The sequence below is a fragment of the Peromyscus maniculatus genome, chromosome 3, assembly GCF_049852395.1.
Source record: "Peromyscus maniculatus bairdii isolate BWxNUB_F1_BW_parent chromosome 3, HU_Pman_BW_mat_3.1, whole genome shotgun sequence".
In the NCBI taxonomy this organism is placed as follows: domain Eukaryota; kingdom Metazoa; phylum Chordata; class Mammalia; order Rodentia; family Cricetidae; genus Peromyscus; species Peromyscus maniculatus.
Genome location: NC_134854.1, coordinates 145,208,570 through 145,221,518, shown reverse-complemented (window position 1 = coordinate 145,221,518; position 12,949 = coordinate 145,208,570). Strand labels below are relative to the sequence as shown.

Sequence of the window (12,949 nt, the reverse complement as noted above, 5' to 3'; positions counted from 1 at the left end):
CAACTTATTTTTGTGTATGGATCTTTTGTCTCCATCTGTCTGTGTACCAAAAGCCACCCCCTCCACCAGCAGCAGCAGGATGGGTGACAGCCGAGAGCTGGGAACCTGGTGCACTCACCGAGAGTAGTCTCAAAACCCAAACGGAATATAGCTCCGTAGCAATGCGCTTACTTAGGTGTGAAAGCCCTGGACTCACAGCATCACAGTGGCCATTTCCAACTCACTGTTTTAGAGTCAAGATGGAATATGTGCTTTAATAACAATGCAAATAGAAACTGATAACACGTGGAGAATTTTTATCTGTAGACCTCGTGAGGCAATGTGGAAAGCACCTTGCTCACCCACGCTCTTAAACACTAAATCCCATTCATAAACTGAGTGTGATTGTAGCCAAAATAAGTTGGCTGTTTTTACCAGTCAGCAACTCAAATTCATACAGAAAAAAAATGTTAAAGGTGGAGCACTTTTTCCACACTGGTGACTTGGGCTATTCTGAGTAGGGCAATACCTACTGATGTAGACTGGTGATGAATGTCAGTATTCCTAAAGCATCTCCGTCAGTGTGGGGCTTTGGCCATTGTTAGAATCAATCCCCTGGGTCTGTACCTAGTGTTAACTGTTCTGACCTCTTTTCTGGATACCAACAGGCCAAAACTTCCTTATCCATCATCCTGGCCTTTGTTTACAGTGTTCTGCCTGCATGTCTGTCTGAACCACTTGCAAGCCTGGCATCCAGAGGCAGAAGAGTTATCAGATTTCCGGAACAGTAGTTGTGGAGCACCCTGTGGGTGCCAGGAACCAAACCTGAGTCCTCTGCAAGAGCACCCAGTGCTCTTAACCACGGAGCCTTCTCTGTATCTCTTCACCTCAGTTCTCCAGCTGCTTCTCTGGTACTGTATTTTTTTTTTTTTCATTCCTAGCACGGAATTGGAAGGCATAGGACAAAGTTTAAAGAACATTGGGTTTAGCCCGGCGGTGGTGGCGCACCCCTTTAATCCCAGTACTTGGAAGGCAGAGGTAGGCAGATCTATGTGTTCGAGGCCAGCCTGGTCTACAGAGTGAGTTCCAGGACAGCCAGGGCTACACAGAGAAACCAAGTTTTGAAAAACCACACATAAGCCGGGCGTTGGTGGCACACACCTTTAATCCCAGCACTCGGGAGGCAGAGGCAGGTGGATCTCTGTGAGTTTGAGGCCAGCCTGGGCTACCAAGTGAGCTCCAGGAAAGGCGCAAAGCTACAGAGAAACCCTGTCTCGAAAAACAAAACAAACAAAAAACCACATATACACACATACACAATGTTGAGTCTTATGTATTCATTCTTACAGATTCAATTCCCTCTTGTGATACTAATAACTGTATTTGTCCTGACTCCCCACTTCATGTGCATTGCTTCCCCCTATCTACAAAGGGATAGTCCAGACCCTAGTGGATGCCTGGAAACACTTAGTATTGACTCTTAACACTGTTCACTCCTAGGCTTACACACCTATTATAAACTTACAATTTGGGCACAGTAAGACATTGTTAAAAAGAACAATTTTCCTAGTAACTTATTTCTACAACTTCCCATGTTGCAATAGTCCCTAACTCCAATATTTTGGAGACATGGGAAGATCAGAAGGTCAAGGTCATCCTTGTTATAAAGCAAGTCTAAGGACAACTTAGAACATGTAGACTTACAATGTTAAAGATGGCTGGGCAGTGGTGGGCCCAGCCTTTAATCCCAACACTCGGGAGGCAGAGCTAGGCGGATCCCTGTGAGTTCAAGGCCAGCCTGGTCTACAGAGTGAGTTCCAGGAAAGGCACAAAGCTACACAGAGATAAAGAATGCTAACAGAGTGAAAATGCAAAACAAAACAAAAACTGTAGTTTCCCTACCCCTCCCCTGCGAGCTACAGAGAAACCCTGTCTCGAAAAACAAAGTTAAAGATGTTTCTGGGGAGGTCTGCAAGGGTTGATAAACTAATTGGTCAGTGATTAAGTCCATCATCTTTGTAATGCTTCTATTAAACAGGAATAAGTTCTGGGCCGAGCTGGCTGGTGGGCCAAGGGGCCTACTACCGAGCCTGATTTGATAACCAACTCCAGCAGGCTGTCCTCTAACCTCCTCCTGTTCCCAGAGGTGCTGTATGTCGCCTTTTCCTGTACCTTTGCCTGTGTCTCTTCCACCTGGCTGCTTGTCTACAGGCTTTGCATAGCCTTAAGCATTTGCCCAAGGACTACGAGCTACTCCAGCACATTAGCTCTCTCTCCTCCAGAAGAGGGGTCATGAGATTACCAGGTACAGCTGTTTGGTTGGACACTTAGGCCACCACCCTGGGCTTGTAACATCTGAAGCGGTGGCCTCAACCTGAGGGCAGAGCTAATCTCTAGGAGTTTTAATCAGGACACCTAGCTGGCCTTAGCTCCGGACTCACCTAGATCCCAAGGAAAACACTATATATATCCAGCAAGTGCCTGGGGCCATCTTTCTAACTCCTTTCTTGACACTCCTTGCAGAAAGTTAAAGAAAGCAGGAAATTGTTGTGCTCTGCCTTCTAGTGAGACAACCACAATAAGATGCCACATACTTGCAACTTAGAATCTATTGATTGATAAATTGTGCTTCAAGTCAAGATATGGCAGATCTTGCTGACATATGCCTGTGGTAGAAAACTTGGGAGCTAGAGACGAGACCAGGAGTTGAAGACCAGCTAGTCCTTGTGGAGACCCTGTCTCAAAACTAAGCAGGGTTGGTAGCACACTGCTAATCCCCAGGACCCTAGAAGCAGAGGAAAAGATTTCCATTTAATTTGATCCTCTCACCCTCCTTGTCTTACAGAATGAGTGCCAGCCAGGGCTGCATATTAAGACCTGTCTCAAACCTATCAGGTTGCCAATATGGCTGGAACACTTGAGTTTGATCCCCAGATTTTACAAGGAGAGAACTGACTCCTGACACATGTCCCCATGGAGTACACACATGCATGAACAAGAGGCTATCTAGATTACTCAGTCATGTGCTTGTACCAAGCCTGGTGACCTGACAACCTGAGATCAATCCCAAGGATGAAAAATACTGACAAGTTATTATGACCTCCACATGTACTCTGGAATGTGCATACATACAGTAAATAAAAACAAGTAAAAATAATTCCCAAACTCCAATGGTTCACTTTTATTTGTTCTGGTTATTACTAAAAATTAAGATAACAAGAATTTATTGCAAAATTGCCTTTATTACAAATTTCTGTGAATTAGAATATACAAAGATCTATTCCATCCAGTTATTACCTTCCAAACCAAACCATCCCCAAATTCTACTGACATTCTTTAGAGTCATTGTATTTAACCCCAGACTTTGAGACTCATTCTTGTTTCTTTGGGTCAAACTAAAGGCATTCTTGTGCATTCCAACTTCACAAATCTTTACGGTTTAATGATCTTTTTAAAAAAAAAAAGCTTTTCACACCTGCTGTATGGCATCAGCAGCAGTAAGGGCAGTGCACACGTCAGCCCTGAACCGGCTGTCCTAATTCTGACCTATTTTAGCGTTCTCAGCAGGATCCCACCCTTGATACACGCAGAAAGTGCAGAGGCATCTGAACGGCTCACTCTCATCCTGAAACAAATAATGCCATACATAGGTTAATCAGGATATTGAAACCCAAATAAACAAATCCTCGACTGTGTGTGTGTTAAGTACTGGGTTTAATAACCAGAATTCCTAGGGGTTGAGAGCAGACACTCCCCCCTACACCCACCCACCCACACCCACCCTATCCAAACCAAATAAAACAGACACCCAAATCACCAACATGTATTAGCAATAAAAAGTTATTTACCCTCTCTCCATTACGGCTTCTTAGTCTCTTTTCAATCTTCAGGAGAAAAACAAAAACAAAATTATTTAAAACTCAAGACAAAGTCAGAGCAACTTATGATGTGAGAAGTTGGTTTTTGGCAGCACTGTGAAAGCAAACGGGAGGACCACCCCCAGATTAAGGCCAGCCTGGTCTACACAGAGCAACGGGCCAGCTATGGCTCCGAGATCCAGTCTAAGTTTAGCCATGCATGGTAGCTTAAAACCTGTATAATCCCAGCACTGGGAAAGAACAAGGGGCAAGAATTGGAGGCCAGCCTGGGCTACAGTGAGACTCGCAAAAAAACAATAAAAGTTATATCCAGAGTGACCTATTGCTTACCACTGCTTATTTGCATGTAGCTCAGGCTGGCCTAAGACTATGTAGCAGGATAGAAGCAGTTACTACCTTATCATGGTAATTTAGGCTTCATTCCCCAGAGGTTGGGATTGCTATCTAATAAACCCTGTCCACAAATGCAACTCACCCGCATAAATCTTTTCATCCTTGCTACAGGATCTCTCTGCACAGACAGCAGCGTGCGGACTCTTCTCTTGGGAAAGGCACTTTGGACCGCTCTCAAGATTTTTTCACTGTTGTTCTCCACCACCCTCATCTTCGGACGGGGGCGGCGATGCTGGCGGCGACGATAACGTACTGGCTGCAAAGAAGAGGACTTCTCGGCACTGGGGTTGAGCGTCAGCTTTTTCAGGTCCTTTGCTAACATTTCTGACTGTGAGACTTCAGAAACAGAAGTAAAGAGCCATTAGTGTGAGGTGCTCCGTTCTCCAAGGCATTACTCCAGACAGATACCCATTCTTTTCCTTCTCAAGGGGCCAACCAGATGTACTTCATGAGCAGAGGGTCCGTGGCCGCAAAGCCCAGGCAGACACCCTAGAGTCTGTGTAGAGATCCAGGACTTCTTTGCCCTGTGCTATCCCAGGCACTACATTGTTCTAGCGGCCTATCTGCCTGTCACTAGGTCCAGGGGTTCTGAGACCTGCATTCATGTGCAGGAACACACACACACACACACACACACACACACACACACACACACACACACACACACACACACACACACACACACTTCCAGAGAATCTGTACCCTAAGCCAACTGTGCTGGGAATGTGGCTTAGTTGGAGCTTCCCCAGGTGGGGCTCTGGAAGTCTTCAAAATAAAAAACCTAAATAGAATTTAGTTGTCCAAATGCTTCCTATTAGACTCTAAACAGCATGTTTTAGGAAACCAATTCTGCTTTCTCCCATTTGAACCATTCACATCTAGTAGATAGACCTGTCTTAAAGATGGGCCTGGGCGTGGTGGGTGGGGTGGGTTTAATCCCAACACTTGGGAGACAGAAGCAGGCAGATCTCTGAATTCAAGGCCAGCCTGGGCTACAAAGCAAATTCTATGACAGCTACAGAGAAACCCTGCCTGGGGTGGGAATGGGTAGGGGGAGGAAGAGGAAGGTCACCAAGTGTCATCAAGGTTGAACTGTCACAAGATTAAGTCAGGTCATGGTGGCTCACCTTTATTTCCAGGTTTGGGACACAGAATTTGGGTCTAGCCTGGCCTAAACACAGTGGATTTTAGGCCAGTAGGGGCAACAGTCTCAGAAATAAAAACTAAAGCCCCAAAACATAAGGGCAAAAGAATTATCACATGGAAATAAGGAGGCCACATGCAGCTGTCAGGTCGGGCAGAGGTGGGGCAAACATTTCTTTTCCTCTCAGATTGGATTCTTTCGAGACAGGGTTTCTCTGTGTAGCTTTGTGCCTTTCCTGGAACTCACTTTGTAGACCAGGCTGGCCTCGAACTCACGGAGATCCACCTGCCTCTGCCTCCCGAGTGCTGGGATTAAAGGCGTGCGCCACCACCGCCCGGCCTTCAGATTGGATTCTTAACACGAAGATCTAGTAGCACAACAGAGGGCCCCTCCCTAGTAACCCCCACGCACCCCAGGGCCAGGAGATGGTAAACCTGGAGGTCCTCAGGCACAACTTCACCTGCAGCTGTTCCTAACCACCCAAGTACATGACTCAGCTGGTCCTGGGACATTTCCCCTGGAAATCCATTCACCTGAAATGTAATTTAACTAGAAAGCCGCTACCAGAAAAGTGGGTGAGAATAAAAAAAAGACTAAATTCAAGTTAAGTTTAAGATTGCTGTGTAGCCGGGCTGGGGTGGCACACGCCTTTAATCCCAGCACTCAGGAAGCAGAGGCAGGCGGATCTGGGTCTGGTCTACAGTTAGTTCCTAGACAGCTGGAGCTACACGGAGAACACAGTCTCGAAAAACCAAAGATTCCTGTGTTTGAAATAAAAACCTGCAGCCGGGCCGTGTTTAATCCGAGCACTCTGGAGGCAGAGAGGCAGGAGGATCTCGAGTTTGCGGCCAGGCTGGGCTACAAAAAAATGTTCCAGAATGGGGCTGGAGATGGCACTGGCTGCTCTTCCAGAGGACCCGGGTTCAAGTCCCAGCACCCACATGGTAACTCACAACAATTCAGTTCCAGAGGATCCAACACCCACTCACAGACATACAAAACATCAATGCACTTAAAAGTGAATATAAATCATTGGGGGCGGGGTGGTGGTGAAGTCATAGGATACCCAGGACTACATAGTGAGACCCTGTCTCAAACAAAAAGGATTTTTGCGCCAAAACAGAGCAAGAAAACACAGAAGCCCGTCCACACCTTTAATCCCAGGACTCCACCTCTGTACCCCACGCCAGGTCCTGTAAGGAGAGTGACCTGGAACTCCTGGTCCTCCATCTACACGTGTTGGGATCCCAAGCACCAGCGGCCTACCCGCCCAGCAAGAGGAGGAAACATGGCGGCCCAGCGACTTCCCGAACCCCGGGCCAAAAGGCCGGCCTACCTGAATCATCACAGGAGTCTTGATCATCGCTGGTCTCAAAAGGCTCTGAGTTCAGAACTGGCTCGAACATCTCTGATGTCTCCTCCATGACGATGGGCAGAAGCCTCTAAAGCTCCAGACAAAACCGCTTTGTCTGGAAAAGACCGAAAGCAAACTGGCTCGCAGGGACGGTCCGCTTGCTTTTTATATTCCAAGCCAACCACTCCCCCAGGCGACTCCAATGCTAATGCGGCGGAGATTAAAGGCTCCACCTGAGTTCAAGCCTTTGAGTTCGCCTGCTCCGCCTTAACACGAACTCCAACAAAACACTAGAAATTTGGCTGGGTGTGTCAGTCTCCACCCGTTCTAGGGAGGCTGAGGCAGGGGGATCTCTGTGAGTTCTAAGCCAGCTTTGGTTTACACAAAAAGTTAGATCCTGTCACAAATAGAAAAAAAAGGCAGGCAGTGGTGGCACACGCCTTTAATCCCAGCACTCGTGAGGCAGAGCCAGGCGGATCTCTGTGAGTTCGACGCCAGCCTGGACTACCAAGTGAGTCCCAGGAAAGGCGCAAAGCTACACAGAGAAACCCTGTCTCGAAAAACAAAAACAAAAACAAAAACAAAAAAAAAAAAAATAGAAAAAAAATTGTGAAAATTTTATCTAGAGTCACTTTTGGTTTCCTGAAATATGGATTTTATTTTGTTTATTACACTCTTGGAGGTGGCTAGTGATGGGAGAACTGGACTTAAATGTTCTAAAATAAGCATGCAGTTCTCTGTCCGCTGATTCCTAATTAAGTTCATTTGAAAGTTTCCTTTACCTGCCTCATCTTAAATCGTCAGAGACTGTTCACTTTGTAATGCTACTAAACATGTATGCTACACACACTTAAATAGGTTGACATTTTATTGACATATATATATTTAAGCATGGAATTTAAGCATATATAATGAATTGTGAATAGTGAATTGTTTCATACATAGAAAATACATTTGAGACTTTGTCTCAAAAAATAATAAATAATAAATTTAATTTTATAAATTGCTATCTCTCCGCTCCAAAAATACTTGGCTTGAGTTATGTCAAAGTATGGGCCACTGTCCTCAGAAAGTAGAATGAAACCCCAAATTCCCACAGCTTTTGTTTTCTTTTTCTTTCTTTCTTTCTTTTTTCTTTTTTTTTTTTTTTTTTTTTTGTTTGTTTTTCTTTTTTCTTTTTTTATTTTTCCAGAGCTGAGGACCGAATTGTTTGTTTTTCAAGACAGGTATCTCTGTGTATCCCTGGCTGTCCTGGAACTCACTCTGTAGATCAGGCTGACCTTGAACTCACAGAGTTCTGACTGCCTCTGCCTCCCAAGTGCTGGATTAAAGCCAGAAGCCATGAAGTTTTTTGTTTTCCTTTAGACAAGGTCTTTTACTGTGTATCCTCAGGTGGCTTGGAACTTAAAGACTGGCTTTGAAGTTGCAGGAATCCTCCTGCCTCTGCCTCTTCTGCCTCCCACAAGGCTGGGATCATAAGAGCGAGGCGCCACCAGGATAGCAAACTATTTTTCAGTACTTCATTCAAGTAGTTTTCTGGTGTTGTTTTCAAAAGAAATTATCAACAGGACCTGGCTAACTTCTTTGGTATGCAAATTGGAATCCCTAGGCTGAATCTTGTTAAAATGCAAATGGTCTACTAAGTCCTAGACAGGAGTCCAGGCCACCTGTGCTAGAGTTTAAGCAGAACTTAGTGCTTTACAGCCCCTTGGACCTGTTGATCCTCTCTCATCTGAGAATTCCATTGGAGAAGCTAGAGAAAAAAAGTCCACAGTGGGTGCAGGTGTTCTCCTGAGGCTCAGTGATACAGAGCTTGCCCGGCAGGCAGGAGGCCTTAGTTACAGGTCTCAGCCCTACCAAAGTAAACAGGCAAGCACAGCTAGCTGAGATGCCACAACTGTCCAGTTCACGTTATCTTTATTTGGTTTTACATCTTTAAAGTTACATTTATTTGTGTATGTGTGTGGAGGCCAGGAACAATTTGTGGAAATCATGCTCTCCTATTGAGTGGGGCCCAGAATGGAACTCAGGTTCGAGAACAACTGCCCTGGAGCTAAAGGTGAGCTCCATCCTACCACAAGGGGCAAAGAAATCTCACTCTCTACCACACTTGACCCTCCCCACCTCTTTCTCCTGCTGCAGAGATGGGTGGGAAGTGTGGCCTGCCTGACAGTCGACTTCCCATTTCTGTCACCAGCTACTGAATAAAATTTTCCTTGGACTACAGAGAACTCTGCTCTTATTATGGGCTCTCCTCTACAAAATGAAAGGCCGAGATCTGACCGGGTGAAAAGTGGTTTACAGCTCTCTGTTTGTATGAAATCAGATTTTTTTTCTTCTTGAGACAGTCTTGCTCTGAAGACCTAGCTGGCCTGGAACTCACCATATAGACAAGGTTGGCCTTGAATCGTCCTGCTTTGCCTCCCTGAGTGCAGGGATTAAAGGACATGCCGCCGTGCCCAGCCCAGTTTCCAGCTGTGTCCTCTTCTGTCACTTCTTCACAGTACCTTAGCCATAGTTTATAACTACAGTCATTGCTACCGACTGCTGCATGTGTGAGCGTGTTCTTTTTAGCTTTTTCTTTTCACTGCTTTTGGCTTTTTGAAACAGGGTATTGATTTGTAGCTCTTGCGGGCCTCAAACTCCCAGCAATTCTCCTGCCTCTCAACTTTCCAAGTTCTGGCATCACATGCATATACTATCATGCCTGGCTTAACTTTCTTTCTTTTTCTTTCCTTTCTTTCTTTCTTTCTTTCTTTCTTTCTTTCTTTCTTTCTTTCTTTCTTTCTTTCTTTCTTTTTTAATTTCACTTAACATAATGATCTCCAGATACATTCATTTCTGCAAATGCTGTGATTTTATTCTTTTTTCCCCAATTTTTATTTATTTATTTTTCTATTATCAGCTTGATACAGTGTAAATTCTTATCCTAATAGTGAAATGTTTGATTGAGGCTTGCCCAGTAATTGAGTAAAACCAAAATTTATTATAAACCACAGTCATCCTAGGGTGCCCCCTGCAATATAGCCTCCCTGGTTCTGTGGGTTGCGGTCTGATTGTTTTTTGCTTTATATCTAGAATCCACTTATGAGTGAGTACATATCATGACTGTCTTTTTTTTTTTTTTTTTTTTTTTGGTTTTCGAGACAGGGTTTCTCTATGTAGCTTTGCGCCTTTCCTGGGACTCACTTGGTAGCCCAGGCTGGCCTCGAACTCACTGAGATCCGCCTGGCTCTGCCTCCCGAGTGCTGGGATTAAAGGCGTGCGCCACCACCGCCCAGCCATGACTGTCTTTCTGGGTTTGGGTTGCCTCACTCAGGATATTTTCTAATTTCATCCATTTGCCTGCAAATTTCATGCTTTCATTGTTTTTCTCTGCTGAATAGTACTCCATTGTGTATATGTACCACATTTTCTTTCTTTCTTTCTTTCTTTCTTTCTTTCTTTCTTTCTTTCTTTCTTTTCTTTTTTTTTTTTTTTTTTTTTTTTTTTTTTTTGGTTTTTCGAGACAGGGTTTCTCTGTGTATCTTTGCGCCTTGCCTGGAACTCACTCTGTAGACCAGGCTGGCCTTGAACTCACAAAGATCCGCCTGCCTCTGCCTCCCAAGTGCTGGGATTAAAGGCGTGCGCCACCACCTCCTGGCTCACATTTTCTTAATCCATTCTTCATTTGATGGGCATCTAGGTTGTTTCCAGGTTCTGGCTATTACAAATAGTGCTGCTATGAACATAGCTGAGCATGTATCTTTGTGGTATGATTGAGCATTCCTTGGGTATAAGCCCAAGAGTGGTATGGCTGGGTCTTGAGGTAGTTCAATTCCCAATTTTCTGAGAAACCACCATACTGATTTCCACAGTGGTTGTACAAGATTGCATTCCCACCAACAGTGGAGGAGTGTTCCCTTTGCTCCACATCCTCTCCAACATTGACTGTCATTAGTGTTTTTGATCTTAGCCATTCTGACAGGTGTAAGGTGGTATCTGAGTCGTTTTGATTTGCATTTCTCTGATGATTAAGGATGCTGAGCATTTCTTTAAATGTCTTTCAGCCATTTGTGATTCTTCTTTTGTGAATTCTCTGTTTAGCTCCTTAGCCCATTTTTTAATTGGATTGTTTAGTATTTTGATGTCTAGTTTCTTGAGTTCTTTATATACTGTGGAGATCAGTCCTCTGTCAGATGTGGGGTTGGTGAAGATCTTTTCCCATTATGTTGGCTGTCTTTTTGTCTTATTGACTGTCTTTTGCCCTACAAAAGCTTCTCAGTTTCAAGAGGTCCCATTTATTAATTGTTGTGCTCAGTGTCTGTGCTGCTGGTGTTATATTTAGGAAGTGATCTCCTGTCTGGCTTAACTTTCAAAAATCAAAATGGGCTGGGTGGTGGTGGTGGTGGTGGTGGTGGTGGTGGTAGTAGTAGTAGTACACCTTTAATCCCAGCGCTCATGAGGCAGAGGCAGGTGGATCTCTGTGAGTTCAAGGCCAGCCTGGTCTAGCGAGAGAGTTCCAGGACAGGGTCCAAAGTAACACAGAGAAACCCTGTCTTGAAAAAACAAAACAAAAAAAGAAAGAAAGAAAAAACAGAACAAAACAAATCCAAATCAAAATGGCCTCAGGATATATTTTAATAGTCCAGTATCTGTCATGCACACGATGCCTGGGACTCAATCCCAGGAGGAAAGGGGGTGGGGGAGAAAGAGTGAGAAGGAAGGAGTCACCAGAAGCTGAAAAAAAAAAGTTAAAAACAACATGGTGGCACATGGATCTCTGTGAGTTCGAGGCCAGCCTGGTCTAGAGAGAGAGAGTTCCAGGACAGCCAGGACTACACAAAGAAACCATGCCTCAATAAACATATACATTAATTATATCAACTAACCTGGTGGCAAATGCCTTTAATCCCAGCACTCCAGAGTCAGAGGCAGGTGGGTCTCTCGGAATTTAAGTCCAGCTGAGCTAGGACTACAGTGAGACCCTCTCTCAAAAAAAAGAAGCAAGCAAACAACCAAAAAGAATGAAGTCCTTTGGGTATGCATATTACATTCATACCCTTACCTCAGATCACATCACAATACTCAAAAAAGTGGACAAATTTCTCATTTCTCTTAATATTTTTTCTTTTGTCCCCCCCCCCTTTAAACTAGTAAATCCCTTTGGTGTTTGAGTTGGGCTCATATCACCTAAGCTGGCCTCAACTCAAGCACAAGCAGTTCTTCTCCTCAGCGTCCAAACTGTGGGACTACACTCAAATGCCAGCATTCTTTTCCCCACACCCACCCCGTGTGTGTGTGTGTGTGTGTGTGTGTGTGTGTGTGTGTGTGTGTTGGCATGTGTGTGCCATAGCTAATATCTTTCTGAATGGCTTATCTTTGAGATGGAGACCTACGAAGAAGCCATCCTTGCGGTAAAAATGACCCCTCTGGTTCTTATCAGCTGCAGACTCGGGGAGGGGAGGACCACTCTTTGGTTTCCTCCGCTCTCCCGTTATCAAGGACATCTTTCCATCTTATTTCTGTAGTCCTCGGGAGGGAGCTAAGCAGGCCTGTCTTTTAGATGAGACAGGCCCTTTTCCTTACAACAGTATCTGGTAAACTGTAGACCAGGCTGTCCTTGAATGGCCCATACTCTTGCTTCAACCCCCTGAGTGTGAGGTTACAGTTCAACACCCCTAAGCCTGGCTGGCAGTGTAGACAGTTAAACAATATCTTGTATCGTTAGCCCCCAGAGAAATAGAGGAGTAAAGTCTGTTATCCTGAGGAGAATTGATTCAGACTTTTTTTTTTTTTTTTTTTGAGACAGGATTTCTCTGTGTAGCTTTGCGCCTTTCCTGGAACTCACTTGGTAGCCCAGGCTGGCCTCGAACTCACAGAGATCTGCCTGGCTCTGCCTCCCGAGTGCTGGGATTAAAGTCGTGCGCCACCACCGCCCGGCTTTTTTTCATTTTCTTTCTTTCTTTCTTTTTTTTTTTTTTTTTTTTTCGAGACAGGGTTTCTCTGTGTAGTTTTGGAGCCTTTCCTGGAACTCACTCTGTAGCCCAGGCTGGCCTCGAACTCACAGAGTTCCACCTGCTTCTGCCTCCCGAGTGATGGGATGATTCAGACTTCTTTGCTTAACATTTACATTGCCAACAGAGAACATACCAGAAGATACTGATCGAGGTCTGCATGGCTTAGGGGTGTGTGTGTGGTAAAACTTCCATCTGGGTGGTG

General features: G+C 44.8%; 1 protein-coding gene across 1 annotated transcript; it reads right to left on the bottom strand.

Moving 5' to 3' along the window:
- Positions 1 to 3,136: 3,136 nt before the first annotated feature.
- Positions 3,137 to 6,818, bottom strand: Dppa3 (developmental pluripotency associated 3). Its single transcript, XM_076566109.1, has 3 exons — positions 6,731 to 6,818; positions 4,333 to 4,586; positions 3,137 to 3,604 (listed from the first exon to the last, which is right to left on the bottom strand). The coding sequence occupies exons 1-3, from the start codon at positions 6,816 to 6,818 to the stop codon at positions 3,515 to 3,517; spliced, it is 432 nt and encodes a 143-aa protein (XP_076422224.1). The 3' UTR covers positions 3,137 to 3,514.
- Between the last annotated feature and the right edge of the window lie 6,131 nt (positions 6,819 to 12,949).